This window comes from Carassius auratus, chromosome 27 (genome assembly GCF_003368295.1).
Source record: "Carassius auratus strain Wakin chromosome 27, ASM336829v1, whole genome shotgun sequence".
Classification (NCBI taxonomy): domain Eukaryota; kingdom Metazoa; phylum Chordata; class Actinopteri; order Cypriniformes; family Cyprinidae; genus Carassius; species Carassius auratus.
This window is the reverse complement of record NC_039269.1, coordinates 9,174,065-9,188,839: the sequence shown is the minus strand read 5'-3', so window position 1 is coordinate 9,188,839 and position 14,775 is coordinate 9,174,065. Positions and strand designations below refer to the sequence as shown.

The following is a 14,775-nucleotide window of genomic DNA, read 5'->3' as shown; positions in this document are numbered from 1 at the left end:
CTGTGGAGCTTTTATCGCGTCTGTATGTTCTGAGGTGCCTGTGTTTTTCTTTCATAGAACGCCGTTTCATTCTTTAGAAGTTTGTTGTAACGAGCTGGAAAACGGGCTGTTTTCGAAAATGAGATACTGAGCCGTGGGAAAGTTTCAGTTGCGTGTCATTAATGTAGCATGAGACAAACTACCTCCGTTGCTTGAGTTTATAACGGATTAAAGTCCACGGATTAAAGACTTGCAATGAGTTTATATATGCTTCGCAAAAGCTTTTTCAACCACATTCTGAAAGTCTCCAAGAAAAATGAAGTGCACGAAGGAGGTCGGTGGCTGCAAATGTGCAGATCCAAAACATCTGCACCAAAAAACTTCTGCGATTATGAGAGCATGAGACGGATTTACAACATACAAGTTCCACAGCGTTTTAACTTCGCCAAGGACGTGCTGGAGCAGTGGGAAACAAAAGAAAAGGTCATTTATTATTTATTAATGCTCTGCTACCGATGATCCAATATGTTTGTCCAATTTCACTATAAACTGAATAAATGTACTTTAACGTCCGATTAATATTTCGACTTGATGGATAATACTTTATTTATAAGTCCTAAACAAACATTGTAAAATCGTGGGCAGATGAGCTGATGCTGTACAGACAAGTGTAAAACATTTCACGACAGTTTCACCATGCAGTCTGGAATTCTCACGAAAAAGATCAAAGACGCGGCCCGCGACTTTTTTTAGGCTAGTCTCTACCAATATTTTGGGGCGGTCCTTAGGAGAGAGTTTGGGGAGTGTTTGGAAAACACCTTTCTCATCATTATATATTCATTAAAACAGTACTTTTTTATTTGCATTTGTAATGTATGCAAAAAATATGATGATAAAATGTAATAATATTGGGAATAATGAGCTAAATAAAGTACTTTTGACATTGGTTTTACCATACAATTTCTGTAAACAAAAGTAAAACCAACTAATACCTCAAAACATGACAGGTTCATTGCTAATAATTATTAAGTGCCTTTCTTTGACACTTATTGGAGCATAGTTTAAATAAAGAACTAGCTTTTATTAGTTCACTGAAAAAACATTTTCATTTACACAACCGTATGTTGTTCTAAACCTAACTGGTATGCCATTTTGCTTGGTGATACTAGTGCAGCAGAAATTTACTAATCTACTGATCTGTGTGGTATTACATAATGTTTGTGGAGACTGGTATTATCCCAGACTTCTTAGTTCATTTTAATGCCAACACTTGTGAAACTGTTCAGTGTATTGTTGCTGTATATTACAGAACGGACAGAGGTCGTCTCTTCCAGCTCTGTGGTGGGTGAATGACAGCGGGCTGGAGGTCAGATGGAGTTTCGAGGAGTTGGGCTTCCACTCCAGAAGACTTGCAAATGTTCTGCATCAGGTGTGCAGTTTAGAGAGAGGGGACCGTGTGTTCCTCATCTTACCCAGAGTCCCTGAGTGGTGGCTGGTTAACGTGGCATGTCTCCGAACAGGTACAGTCTCACAATATGTTTCCAGGAATTCAGGATTCATTGTTCCGTTTCCCTTTCTAGTGATTCAATCTTAGAGTTAAACTTTAATCTACTTTTACTGATTCACACTTCTGTTGAAACAATAATACTAGCTTGAAGTTGAAGTGTGTAATTTAAAAATGTTAACAACCATTCTCTGACAGATATGCTGAAAGTAATTTTTATGTTATGACTGATAACCCATAGATGGCAGATATTTAAGTTCTGTACTATTTGGTCTAAATGAATAAAACACACACACTCACAGTGGTTCCTCTTTAAATGCCCTGTTTCCTTGCACAGGTATGGTTCTGATCCCCGGCACGTCTCAGCTCACTGCTCGAGATATCTGCCACCGGCTGCAGGCGTCTGGGGCCAAGTGTGTGATCACAGATGAAACTCTGGCTCCACTGTTGGACTCCGTATCCTCAGAATCCCCTTCCATCTCCACCAAGCTTCTGCTGTCCCACAGGTCCATGCACGGCTGGGGCAACCTGACCGAACTCATGGGGTGAGTGTGTGTACAGTGAGCACTGTCATTTACTGACTGAGAGCATTCCTTAAAAGTATAAACAAAATTACAAATTGGTGATTTAGTTAAGATCAGATGTTGTGTTTGTGCTGTAGAAAGGTGTCAGATGATCATGTATGCATGGACACCAGGAGTGATGAGGCCATGACGATCTTCTTCACCAGTGGCACAACCGGCTCTCCAAAAATGACCCAACACAGCCACTGTAGTTACGGTCTGGGGCTCACGGTGAACGGCAGGTTTGTAACACTCTGAAAGTTAAATGATGTGAAAATGTGTATGTTTTAAGTAGTTAAAGATGCATTAATCAGTTTTTTAATTTATACTTTTATCTCAGGAAGGCCACATTAAATTGATCAGAAGTATTGGTAAAGACATTTATAATATTTCAAATAAATGCTTTCAAATCATCCTAAAAAATATTTATTTTCGTTAAGCAGCTAAGCAATCATATTTATATATTTGACAATATTGCTGTCTTTCCTGTATTTGAATCAAATAAATGTCATGTGTTTATTTGTGTGTGGGAATTCTTAAGGTACTGGCTTGATCTGACTGAGCAGGATGTGTTCTGGAACACGTCAGACACAGGTTGGGCCAAGTCTGCATGGAGCAGTGTGTTTGCGCCATGGATCCAGGGAGCGTGTGTGTTTGTTCACTACATGCCACGTTTTGATACAAGTACAGTCCTCAAGGTACAGGAACATCACTGGTCCGTTCTTGACTGGAATGTTCTGTTTGATTCTTGAATCTTTAAAAAATGTCCCAAACAAAGCTGTATGAAAGTGTTTTATGGAAAAACCAAAAATGGTAACACTTAATCTAACTTTACGTGGTTTGTTGAACAGTATACATTCTGGTGACACTGTTGTTTTTCTCCTGACAGACTCTCAGCAGCTATCCCATCACCACCTTCTGCACGGCACCAACAGCCTATCGAATGCTTGTACAGGACGACATATCCCGGTACTGACTGTTACAGGTGCACTGTGATGTGTTTGTATTTAAATGAATTCTCTTTTAGCTCTATCTTTACAAGGATTCATTTATGATCACTGGTTTTTATATATACTGTCAGCAGAAGTTTGTTTTTAATGGCCGGTAAGTAAGAACTGAGAATCTTGACCTGGATGTTGTAATGATCACAGCAGAATGAGCCTGATTCCTCTGGTCCAGGTCTAGTCCTCATCTTTGTCTGTGATTTTTTGACAGGTTTAAGTTCAGAGCTCTTGAGCACTGTCTGTGTGCAGGAGAGCCCATTAACCCAGAGGTGATGTGGAAATGGAAAGAACTCACTGGACTGGACATCTATGAGGGATACGGACAGACTGAGACTGTAAATAAACATTTAAAGAAATAGATCACACATTTTACAATTTTATTAAAATTCTCACCCTCAGGCCATGCAAGATATATATTTTTTTTGTTTCTTAATTAGAAAAGTTTGGAGAAATGTAGCTTTATGTCTCTTGCTCACCAATGCATCCTATGCAGTGAATGGGTGCCATCAGAATGAAAGTCCAAACAGTAATTCACAAATAATACACAAAATTTGTTAAAAAAAAGTGAAAACGCAGCTTTTCACTTCCCAAGATGGCCTGGAGTCGTGTTGTAGATTATTATGATGATGACTCTCATTCTGACGGCACCCATTCACTGCAGAGCAGTGCTTCTCAGCCTTGTTCCTGGAGGCCCCCAACACTGCACATATTGCATCTCTCTTTTGTCTGACAAACTCAGTTCAGGTCTTGGAGTCTCTACTAATGAGCTGATGGCGTGTTTTTTAAGGAGACATGGAAAACCTGCAGTGTTGGGAACCACTGCTGCAGAGGATCCACTGGTGAGCAAGTGATGTACTGCTAAATTTCTCCAAAGAAACAAACTCATCTACATCTTGTATGGCCTGAGGGGGAGTAACAATTTGTTTAGCAACTATTCCTTTAAACCGCTAAAACTCTTTCTTGAATCAGGTTTTATAGGATCATTATATACATGAGTGAAAATGGGTCCTAAATTAGCATCAGTTTTCATCTGTGATATGGTCACGGATTCATTATAGAGACACCGAGAATAAAATTAAGCATAGTCTGGTGTGCTGTCAAGCAAAGATAGCTCATATCTCTTTTTTCCACCTAGGTTTTAATAGCAGGCACATTCAAAGGCATGAAGATCAAACCAGGATCTTTTGGAAAGGCATCACCAGGATATGATGTTCAGGTGCAGTAACAGTCCGGCCAGGGTTTAAACTGGGTATTATAATACTTGATTGTTGTCCTGACTGGCTTCATTTTAATAATAACTGCAATATATGGGCTGAGATACAATAATATATATATATATATATATTCCGTGTTCATGGTGTGTTCACTTCTCACTGCTGTGTGTGTGCACTTGGATGGGTAATGCAGAGCACTAATTCCGAGTATGGTTAACCAAACTTGGCAAATGTCACGACTTTCACTTTATATATAAATATATATAAATATATATAATTTATTTATTTTATTTTTTTAATCTAATGGATTTTCTTGGTTTTCCTGAGGTGAACTATGGACTTTTTTGGTTTAAGGTGGTGGATGAAGATGGTTCTGTTGTGCCACGAGGACAAGAGGGAGACCTCGGCATCAGAGTCAAACCAGAGAGACCCTTCTCTCTTTTTACAGAGTATACAGTACGTTTTCCTTTTTTCACATAGTCTTTACGAAAAGTTCTTGAGCTTGAGTTGCACTAATTAAACTTATTGATCTAAATTCATCCTATAGGGGGAGCCAGAGCGTACGGCAGAATGTTTCCGAGGCGATTTCTACCTGACTGGTGACAGGGGAATGATGGACGATGAAGGATACCTGTGGTTCATCGGCAGAGCTGATGATGTCATCCTGTCTGCAGGGTACGGAATTCTGCTTATCATCCATGATGGCAAATTTGTATCTCATATCTCATGTTGTGTGTGTTTTAGGTACCGCATTGGTCCATTTGAGGTGGAAAACGCTTTGATAGAGCATCCAGCCGTAGCAGAATCTGCTGTGGTCAGCAGCCCTGATCCAGTTCGAGGAGAGGTAGTGCAATGCATTCTGGGATTGCCGTCTCCATGAAGGATACATGCAGTGTGACCTTAGAATTAGGCAAAAATAAGTCTAAGTATGCAGTGTAAAAGATTTTGTATGTAGTTGATTTAAAATTGTAACTAAGATTATCATACATATGTAATACAAAACTGTGTTTATTTTTTATTTTTTTTAATTGTGCTGCTCCATGTTTCAGGTGGTGAAGGCTTTTGTAGTGCTGACAGCAGATTATAAATCAAGAAACCATAAGGAACTGATCCAGGAACTGCAAACACATGTGAAGACTGTTACAGCTCCTTATAAATATCCACGCAAGGTGACTTAGGTTTCAAGTTCAGTACTTACGCATTTAATCCTTAACAGGAGAATCGAGTCAATTTTAAAGGAATATTTTGTTCCAGCTTTTAAATGTTTAACTCATTTTTTTTTTTTTTTTGTCAGATTGAGTTTGTGGATCATCTTCCCAAGACAGTGAGTGGGAAAATCAGGCGAGTGGAGTTAAGAAAGAAGGAATGGGGACAGCAAACCAGCAAACAAATCTGGAAATGAGAAAACTGATTTCTGAACAAATCACATTCCACCTTTTTATATCCAACATTCCCAGATGTCTTCCCAGTTTAATGCACCACATATAAGACTTTCATCTCACCTGCAGGTGGAGGCATTTCATAAGAATCAAGCTGCAGAACTCATTTCTAATTTCATGCATCAAACATTTTATATGATTATACCTCATGTTCAATCATGTTTAAGTGGAGTAACTCAGAATGTATATGCCTTGCAGTTCAAATGCATTTAATTATTTTCATATTAAATTTTTGATCATATTCTGCATATGCAAAACCTAAATGTGAATTACTTTGTAACAAAATAAGCATTTATATAATGAAAAACCAGTTTTTTTTTTCAGTAATTAATAAAAGCATTTTTGGGTGACTAATATATCAGTTAGATAAAACCTGTCAAACACAGAGTGATCCTTTTTTCCCTCAAGAGCATGATGTCATGTGACTGATGACAGATGGCAGACACAAATCTGATCTGTGCTGAATGATGAAAGGATTGTGAGGTTATAAAGATTTCTGAATTTCCCCTACAGAAAGTAATGAGGAATGGAGTGATTTTTCAGATGACAGATCTGTTGGTAAATTAGTCTTGACCACTAATGGAGAAAAACAGCTTTACTACAGTAAACCTATAACCTGTAGCTTGTCAAAAATAATAATAATATGACAGCTTTTGAAAAATGAAAGGTTATGTTATTGAAGCTGTAAATTTCCCTCTCTGGTTATTCAAGGACCATAGAGGCTGAAATGTAGTGATGAGGCACACTCACTGACTGCAGTAATGAGAGACAGGTGCTGTTTAATTGACCTGTTTATGACCTTATGCTTATCAAGTGGAAAAACAGAGCCATAGATTTCACAACTGAAGTATCAAACCAAAATATGCCCGACCTCAGCCATTTCAACTGTTTCATGGCATGTCATTAAATCAGACTAGATGTTTAGGACAGCTTGTTTGTGTATGCAGAGATGTGTTTGTGGATCAATCTGTCGGTTTTGATTAGCGGTGAGTAATTTGAATGGCTCAAACTGCTAAAAGACTGTCAAGACCTGAACTGCTTTCCTCTCCTTACAAAAAGTACTGTGGCTGTACCATACCATACACCATAGTACTGTGATATACAGTGGATTCCAATTCTGTGTCTACTAGTGAAATTAAATGCCTTCATATTAGTTTAGTAAATTGTGCTTTATTTTTAAGAATTTTATTTTATAATGTATATTATATATTACTTAGCAATAACAGTTTGAGTGAAAAGTTGAACTGACAACTTGAAAAACCCTAATGTTATGGTAGATTATTTATTAAGTTTCATATAATTGTAACATTTCTTAAAACTACATTTTTTAAAAGCTTTTTAGTTTTTGAAAGTCTATGTAGGCCTATGGTCTCAGACTTTTGAACACTGGGAATGGTGTGTTTTGCTGTAGTGTGTCAGGAAATATCAGTTTGCATTCCCCTACATTCATTTTGCCATTAATAGTAATAATCCAGTGACCAGTGACCAGTGACCAGTGCTCCACACAGAGATCTGATCTCTTCATTATCCAGTCTGTTTGGAATAACATGAAGAAACAGAACAAACTGAGACAGACTCAATCCAGAAGAACTGTGGCATTGCTCCAAGACGCTTCAAAAAACCTACCAGCAAAGCCACAGTTGAAAGTTTAGGCACCTAAGTGTAAAAATGCTGTAAACTGCGGATGCTGTCAAGCATAACGTCATAAATAGATTTTCTTTATCATTAACTTCTATTAATTAAAATAAATCAAAATTTGGTGTGACCTAATTTTAATATATAGCCTAATGCATATTAACTGTAAAGGAACAAAAATTATGTTTCAAGTTGGCTAGGTTTATATGGAGTACAGCATACCCCAGTGCAATATATCAAATTCTACTGCATATATCAAAAAGGCTAGTTCCATGGTACTTTTAGTTTGGGTAGACATCATCTGAATCAGTTGTAAGCGCATATGATGCCCAGAAATGCTGTCTAGGTAGGCTTAGGTAAAGGTTGTGATTAAAAGAGGATTTTTAGGGCATTAAGTTGAGCTCTGTCAGCTACAGCCGTGAAGTGGACACGGGTCACCGACTCCGATGTTTATGGATTATTATTTTTTTCTGCATGAAGTGCAAATCACGTGAGATGAATGTGCAATGACAGAGTCCCGACACCGAGTGGTCTCGCGCAGTTCTCGAGGAACGGACTCGGGTTCGCATTCCTTCATGAAATCGAGCACTTCGTCGTGTTTTTACTGTGTTTTCTTTCTTTCTTTTTGTTTTGGTTTGTTTCCTAGCAATGGCTTGGCCGTGCATCAGCAGAGTGTGCTGCTTGGCTCGGTTCTGGAACCAGTTCGACAAATCGGATTTGTCGGTTCCACTAACGATTCAGAACTACTCTGACATCGCGGAGCAGGAGGTGCAATCCGTCACCAAACTCGTTTCCACGGAACGGGCGCCGAGCGTCGACTTCGTAGCGCCGGATCACGCGGCGGGTGTCCGGCGGCCGCACCGGGGACGCACGGAACCGAGTTATAAACCCCGCGAAGAATACCATCCCCCGGGTGTGCCTTTCCCGAGCATCACCCAGTACAAACAGGATTACAAACCTTGGCCCATCCCGAAGAAGGATAACTTTCCCTGGATTAGTAACGGAGGGAAAGGCGGCACTTTAACGGATAGTCCGGTGAACGGTTACTCTAACGGAACGAGTCATCCGCGGACGGACAGACAGGAGCGCAGCGGCAGGCAGAGAGGAGGAGATCAGCTCAGCTCATACAGGTACTGCTGCTCGTTCTCATGGGAGCTGTTCTTCAGCACCTCTCATCCACCGCAGCACATCATGAGTAGGCTAAATGTATGTTCATAATATATTTTACTGCGAGTCAACAGAGAAAATTATGGAATTTATTTTACTTAAGCCCATTTAGTGAGTAAAACATTACACAGACAAAAAAAAAAAAATCAATTTATAATTTTATTTTAGAGTAGAAATATTACATACTAGGCTACTAATAATATCAATCTATTGATTTTTTTTAAAATCTGGATTCTTTGTAATTTCTATTTTTTATGTTCAAGTAAAAACATATTACAAATACTACAATAAACCGGTGTATTATTATTATTAATAATAATATATTTTCTTTTTCTTTTATTTTGGGCTATTTAGTAAGTAAAAACATTAAAATGAGGAAACCGATCTTAAAAATAGTGATATTATATGGCCATATTTTTCTCAATTTGTATTTAGAAAATAGACTACCATACAAACATAAAATATGTAATAATATCACTTATCTGCATTATTATTATTATCCAAGTCAGATCAAATTTTAATATACACTAGAACTTAAAAGAGTGGTAGCCTATTTATCTCTGAAATAACATATGTTCACTATAGTCTCCGAAATGAATTGCTGGAGGATATATATCTGACTCACATGAACAAGCTTTCACACATTTCTCTCTTTCGGTGAAAGAGAAGTGTCCTTTCTTTGATGCTGCTTTACTGTGGAGCTGTAACATGCCTGATGTGGTTCTAACAGTTGTGCATTGCAGTGATTTTCACTCAGTGTGGTAACTGGTCACTGTCATGCATATTTAATCCAACAGCTCATGAACGAGCAGAATGAATCTATAACAATTACATAAACAGAGTTATCTGAGGGGAACAGAATGAATTGATTACAAACAGCCCTCAGTGTTCATCAGCCTTTGGTTGAATGATGCATGAAACCTTCACTTCTAGTCATTGATTCACTTAATCCTTTCTTACATGCTTTCATTCTGCATGCAGCTTTTTTCTTTTCTAAACCTTGCATATGTATGTGCAGATACGTATAGTGAGAATTATTTTTCAAACAGGTAAGCTGAAGTCTTTACAGTGGGCACCTGTTGCTGTGATTTGTCAGCATGACTTTAACCTAGCCTGACATGTGCTGCTCTTATCTGCAGCTCCTCAGGGCTCCGTCTCTGTCTTTTTCTGTCTCTGTCTGATACATTTGATCTCTCTCTCTGGAATCAGGCAGGAGTACCAGCCGTGGTCTGGAGCTCGGCCGTCAAAGCCTGCCCCCAAACGGCCCACCTTCCTGGGTAAAGGTGCTGATGAGCCCCCGCCAGAGACCAGCTACCAGGCGGCTTTCAGCCCGGACACACACAGACACACGGACGCCGGCATACTGGAGACCAGCTCACACACGCAGACAGAGAGAGCACACTCACACAGGACAGACATCAGCATGAAACCAGAGGTGAGTGAGAGGACAGAGAGTAGAGAAAGAGATCAAATCAGACAGCGAGCTGATGTGACAGAAAGGTCAACAGAAAGCAAACTTTGAAACCAGACCAACATTTTTATAACTGAAAGTTAACACTAAAAGAATTCATTTGATATAGGTATTATTTATATAAATATGTATATATTTTTGTGTTCAATTGTAATACTCTGAAAATTCCCAAACGTTCATAACCATAAAATGAAAGCCTATGGGGTGGAATTTTATGATGGATTTAGTAGAAATATGCAGATTTCATAGTAGTGAAAGCGTAAGCACGAATTTTTCATGTTTGAGCTATAAACTTGACAAAATCAACTTTTGAAGTTGGTTTAGATTTATACCTACATTACATTTTGGGCTGATAGTTAAAAGCTGTAGGTAAAGTTGAGTTTAAGTTGTATTTAACCCAGAATAGGTAAGCAGGAATATTGATTGGAAATAATCTTTTAGGTTAATCTGTGAAGTCAAGCCTAATATGCAATTAAATCGCATTGGTTATTTGACACTGATGCCTTTCTGGGACAAATGGGAGTTTTAGGTCATGTAAGTTGTGCTCTATGTATCGACTAGTGCTGATTCATTGGGGTTATGTAATCAGTGACCCGCTCCTGTGCCCCGTTACGTCAGTTTAGTCTGTTCCCATCCTCTCAATGAGAATCCAAACTAACTGTGAAACTGATGCTGCATCTTTTGCACGTCAGTCAGTGAAGTATGCACTAATTGGGATTCATTTAGTCCTAATTACTAACCCATGCATGCTGTCAAACCTCATGCTTGACCAATGAGGAGAGAAAGTGACGGCTGAAACACACAATGCCAGCTGTCTGAGGCAGAGCTGTGAGAGTTTTGTGTCTCTTGTGTCAGGCTTAAATACCTCCGTTATTGAGTTGTAACTTTTCTTTTCATAAACTTTGCACTGCTCCATTTGTCAAGTTGTCAGACAGATCCACTAGTCTGGTGTTATCTGATGAGGATTGTACAGGTCTGATGTTACACAGATGCCCAAACCAGGGCCCACGGGACATACTTTGGGAGTTAAACTGTTAACTGTTTTTAATTTATTTTTGAATTGAAATGTAAAAAAACAACGTGAATTTGATTAAATTAAAAAATGTGTAATATTTTAAATTATTTAATAATAATAATAATAATATTTAAATTAAGATTTAATATATTTCATTCTCAAATATCTGGATATATTGCAGGATTTACTTTTGGCCCACAGCCCTCAATCAAGTTTGATTTTTGGCCATACTTATTAAAATGTTATCTAGTGCACTGGAGACTTGCGTGACTAAGCCAGCTGGCATTATTTTGTCCGTCCCAAGGGTTTAACTCAGTCACAACCCATCCTGCCCTCCCGATCTCCCTCCAGCTGATGCAATTGTAAATGATGATTGTAAAAGGCAGACTGACTGTCCACTGTTCTCAAACACTTGTTTGGGAGATCAAATCAGCTCATCATTCTTAATTAAGTGGTCATTTTTCATTTGTCCTCTTCTGTAAAGACCATCAGATCAGTGCAAGGGCAATGAAACTAAGAAAACATAAGCTTACACCATTTGCTATTGGTCAGAGGTGCCCAAACATTTTAATATGACAGGAACAAAATGTAAATTGCTGTGGGCCAAAATAAGTATTGCATTATATATATATATATATATATATATATATGTGACCCTGGACCACCGTCTTAAGTGTCAATTTTTAGAAATTGAGATTTATACATCATCTGAAAGCTGAACAAATAAGCTTTCCATTGATGATTGGTTTGTTTGGATAAGACAATATTTTGCCGAGATACAACTATTTGAAAATCTGGAATCTGAGGGTGAAAATCTGGAATCTAAATATAGAGAAAATATTTAAAGTTGTCCAAATGAAGTTCTTATCAATGCATATTACTAATCAAAAATTAAGTTTTGATATATTTACGGTAGGAAATGTAAAAAATATCTTCATGGAACACGATCTTTACTGAATATCCTAATGATTCTTGGCATAAAAAAGAAATTATCATTTTGACCCACACAATGTTTTTTTGGCTATTTCTACAAACATACCTGAGACTTAAGACTGGTTTTGTGTTCCAGTGTCACATATATTAACTATGTTATAATAAAATTAATTAGATTAGATTTTTTTTGTTTGTTTTTGTTTTTTTTGCTTGGCTGATGAACTGATAAGTTGGATCCAAATGCATGTTTACAGGAGCAGGATTGAGAAACAAATCAAACCTGCACAAGCATCACAGTGAATAAATCTCAGGTTTTCATAAGTTATAATAACCTTAAATGACAGTTAAACATCTTATATAAGCTTTAAAGTTGCTGTCCAGACAGTTTCCCATGTGTCAGCGCTCTGTCCGAACGATGGTCAGCAGCCTATGACATATGATATGACAGAGGACAAACAGGGCCATGTTGAGAATGGATTATTACTGTTCTGTTAACTGCATTCTAATAAATATACAAAAATACTGCATTATAATATCTATCTATCTATCTATCTATCTATCTATCTATCTATCTATCTATCTATCTATCTAGTGACATTTGAATGGTAGTGTATATACTAGTGCTGTGCAAAAGTCTTTAAAATAATTAAAATTTAGTTCAGAAAAATGTATTGCATATTTGAAGTTTTGGCCGTCTTGAAAGCCAAATTTGCATATTATACATAAAGCATTTCTGCTGTTAGTGAGTCTGTGAGGCTGAGGGTGTCTGTGTTCCTATTCTAAATGCACTTAACAGTGTTAGAGAGAATCTCATTTTCACCCCGGCACTTGGCTTCTCACATAGAAAGCAGTTTTTTTCCCCTACAGTAAGGATTAGATGTCTTCTACCCAAGAGAAGGAGACAGTCTGAGCGAGAGACAGAAATCTGACAAAGATAGATGGAGGCAAAGTGGATGGAGATTATATACTATAATATGAGACTTGAACAAGTACATCCTAAATCATAGTAATTTGAAACAGTATGCTTAAAGTGCCCAAATGGATACTATTTCCAGTGAGGTTTGTGTGCCACAGAAGACATCGGGAGTGTGACATGACCTAGTGCTTCTTTTTCAGCTTCTCACATTTTAGATGAAAGCTGTAAATTGGAGTCAGACTTTTACACTGTTACAAAAAATTTCAATTTTAAAAATGAACAAGTTTTACATAAAAATACTAAGTATTTTTTTAACAGAAATGTATGTTTTATATACAGGAGCAGAAGACTAAGCTGTCACCAAACCCATCTGCCGTCTTTCAAAGCAAATCTAGGATCTTCAACATATGATCCATCAACGCGAAGCACATAAAGATCCACATTCACGTCTGAGTCAGTATTTCACTAGAAGAGGAGAACATTTTAAAGAACTGTCGAGAGACACCTGTATGTTGAGAAACTGGAGTTATTCTGAAAATCTAGGATCGTCAGAGGAGAAGAATGCCTGAGGATGAAGAGAGACATTCAATGCAATTGAAAATGCTTGTTAAAAAAAAAAAATCATGGGATTCTCTAAATAATTCCACTGAGGAAATTAGAAAACCAGAGGATGTTTGCTAGAAATTTACACAAAGTAAAATCTATGCAAGAGAATGTATGCTTCAAATGTCAACCATCTTCTAGAAGGATATGTTTTAATACAGGTTTAAGAGTGTGAGAGACATAAAAATGTGTGATTGGGAAAATTTTCAGGCCTCAATTTCTGCTGACCTTACCCTCTCCCAGCTGAATGAATATCTGCATGTTTCATAATTGTTTTATGAATTAACTGAATATGCAACATTTAAAAAAAGGAACAAAATGTCATCTGGTAACTCAGTGTCTGGGGATGTGTGTGTGTGTCCTGTACAAGCCTATAGTTAATGAGATGATTTTGTATATAGTGATGTTGGTCTGCCTTTATTGAGCTGTTAATATCTGCCTGAGAATGCCAGGTGCTTCTAATCACCATTTAATGCTCCAGACCCTGCCAGCCCTTTATGAACCCATATAAAGACTAGAACATTCTGAATCGTTCACTGAACTGGAGGCTGTCCAAGTTTTTGTAAATTTGGTTTAGACATAAATGGGGAAAATAAAAATGACATTCTTTAAATTTGTTTCCCCATTATTTGACTGAGAGCTGAATAATATACAAATTATATTGAACGGTTGTGTGATGAAAAAAAAAGGTGTGTGTGTGGGTGGGGTGGGGGGGGGGGTTTAGTCTAATGTACAGAAGTCCAATGTATGGAAGCCCGCCAATGAATAAAAAATACAGAAGATACTTGCGATTTTATATCCCACAATTCTGACTTTTTTCTTCTTCTAAGAATTGCAAGTAATAAAAGTCGATTTCTAAGGAGAAAAAAATATATGTTCTCAGAATTGCGAGTTTATATTGCACAAGTCTGACTTAACTCGCAATTGTGAAAAAAAAAGTCAGAACTGGCAGTTTACGGTATATCTCACAATTCTGACAAATCAAAAAAATATCCAGAATTGCGAGTTTGTGTAAAAAAAAGTTTTTATTTTTAGTTTATTTGTTATTATTTTCTTTTTATTATTAGTCAGTGGCAGAAACGGGCTTCTATACCAGTGTGTGTAACATTAACAAGAATTCACAGCAAAATGAAAATCATCACCAGGTCAAAATAACCAGATGACAAAGAAATATCTTCAGCCCCCAAAAAACTAATTAACTAATTAAGCAAAACATAATTCGAATTTTATCCCTGTTATCGTTTTGCTATGTGAGATTTAATTTGTACTGGCAGTTGGAAAAAGAATAAAACAATTCAGCACAGCTGCATACATCTTTGTGGCAGACTGACC

General features: G+C 37.5%; 2 protein-coding genes across 2 annotated transcripts; both read left to right on the top strand.

The window, feature by feature from the left end:
* The first annotated feature begins 234 nt into the window (after positions 1 to 234).
* LOC113045387 (acyl-coenzyme A synthetase ACSM3, mitochondrial-like) lies at positions 235 to 5,877 on the top strand. The gene is made up of 13 exons (XM_026205764.1): positions 235 to 462; positions 1,289 to 1,499; positions 1,821 to 2,028; positions 2,145 to 2,288; positions 2,588 to 2,744; positions 2,936 to 3,015; positions 3,262 to 3,385; positions 4,186 to 4,266; positions 4,619 to 4,720; positions 4,812 to 4,939; positions 5,009 to 5,108; positions 5,314 to 5,433; positions 5,559 to 5,877. The coding sequence occupies exons 1-13, from the start codon at positions 235 to 237 to the stop codon at positions 5,664 to 5,666; spliced, it is 1,791 nt and encodes a 596-aa protein (XP_026061549.1). The 3' UTR covers positions 5,667 to 5,877.
* A 1,950-nt stretch (positions 5,878 to 7,827) lies between these two features.
* On the top strand, positions 7,828 to 14,098 carry LOC113045406 (MAP6 domain-containing protein 1-like). The gene is made up of 3 exons (XM_026205791.1): positions 7,828 to 8,468; positions 9,715 to 9,940; positions 13,180 to 14,098. Exons 1-3 carry the CDS (start codon positions 7,987 to 7,989, stop codon positions 13,249 to 13,251), a joined length of 780 nt encoding a protein of 259 aa, XP_026061576.1. The 5' UTR covers positions 7,828 to 7,986; the 3' UTR covers positions 13,252 to 14,098.
* Positions 14,099 to 14,775: the final 677 nt, after the last annotated feature.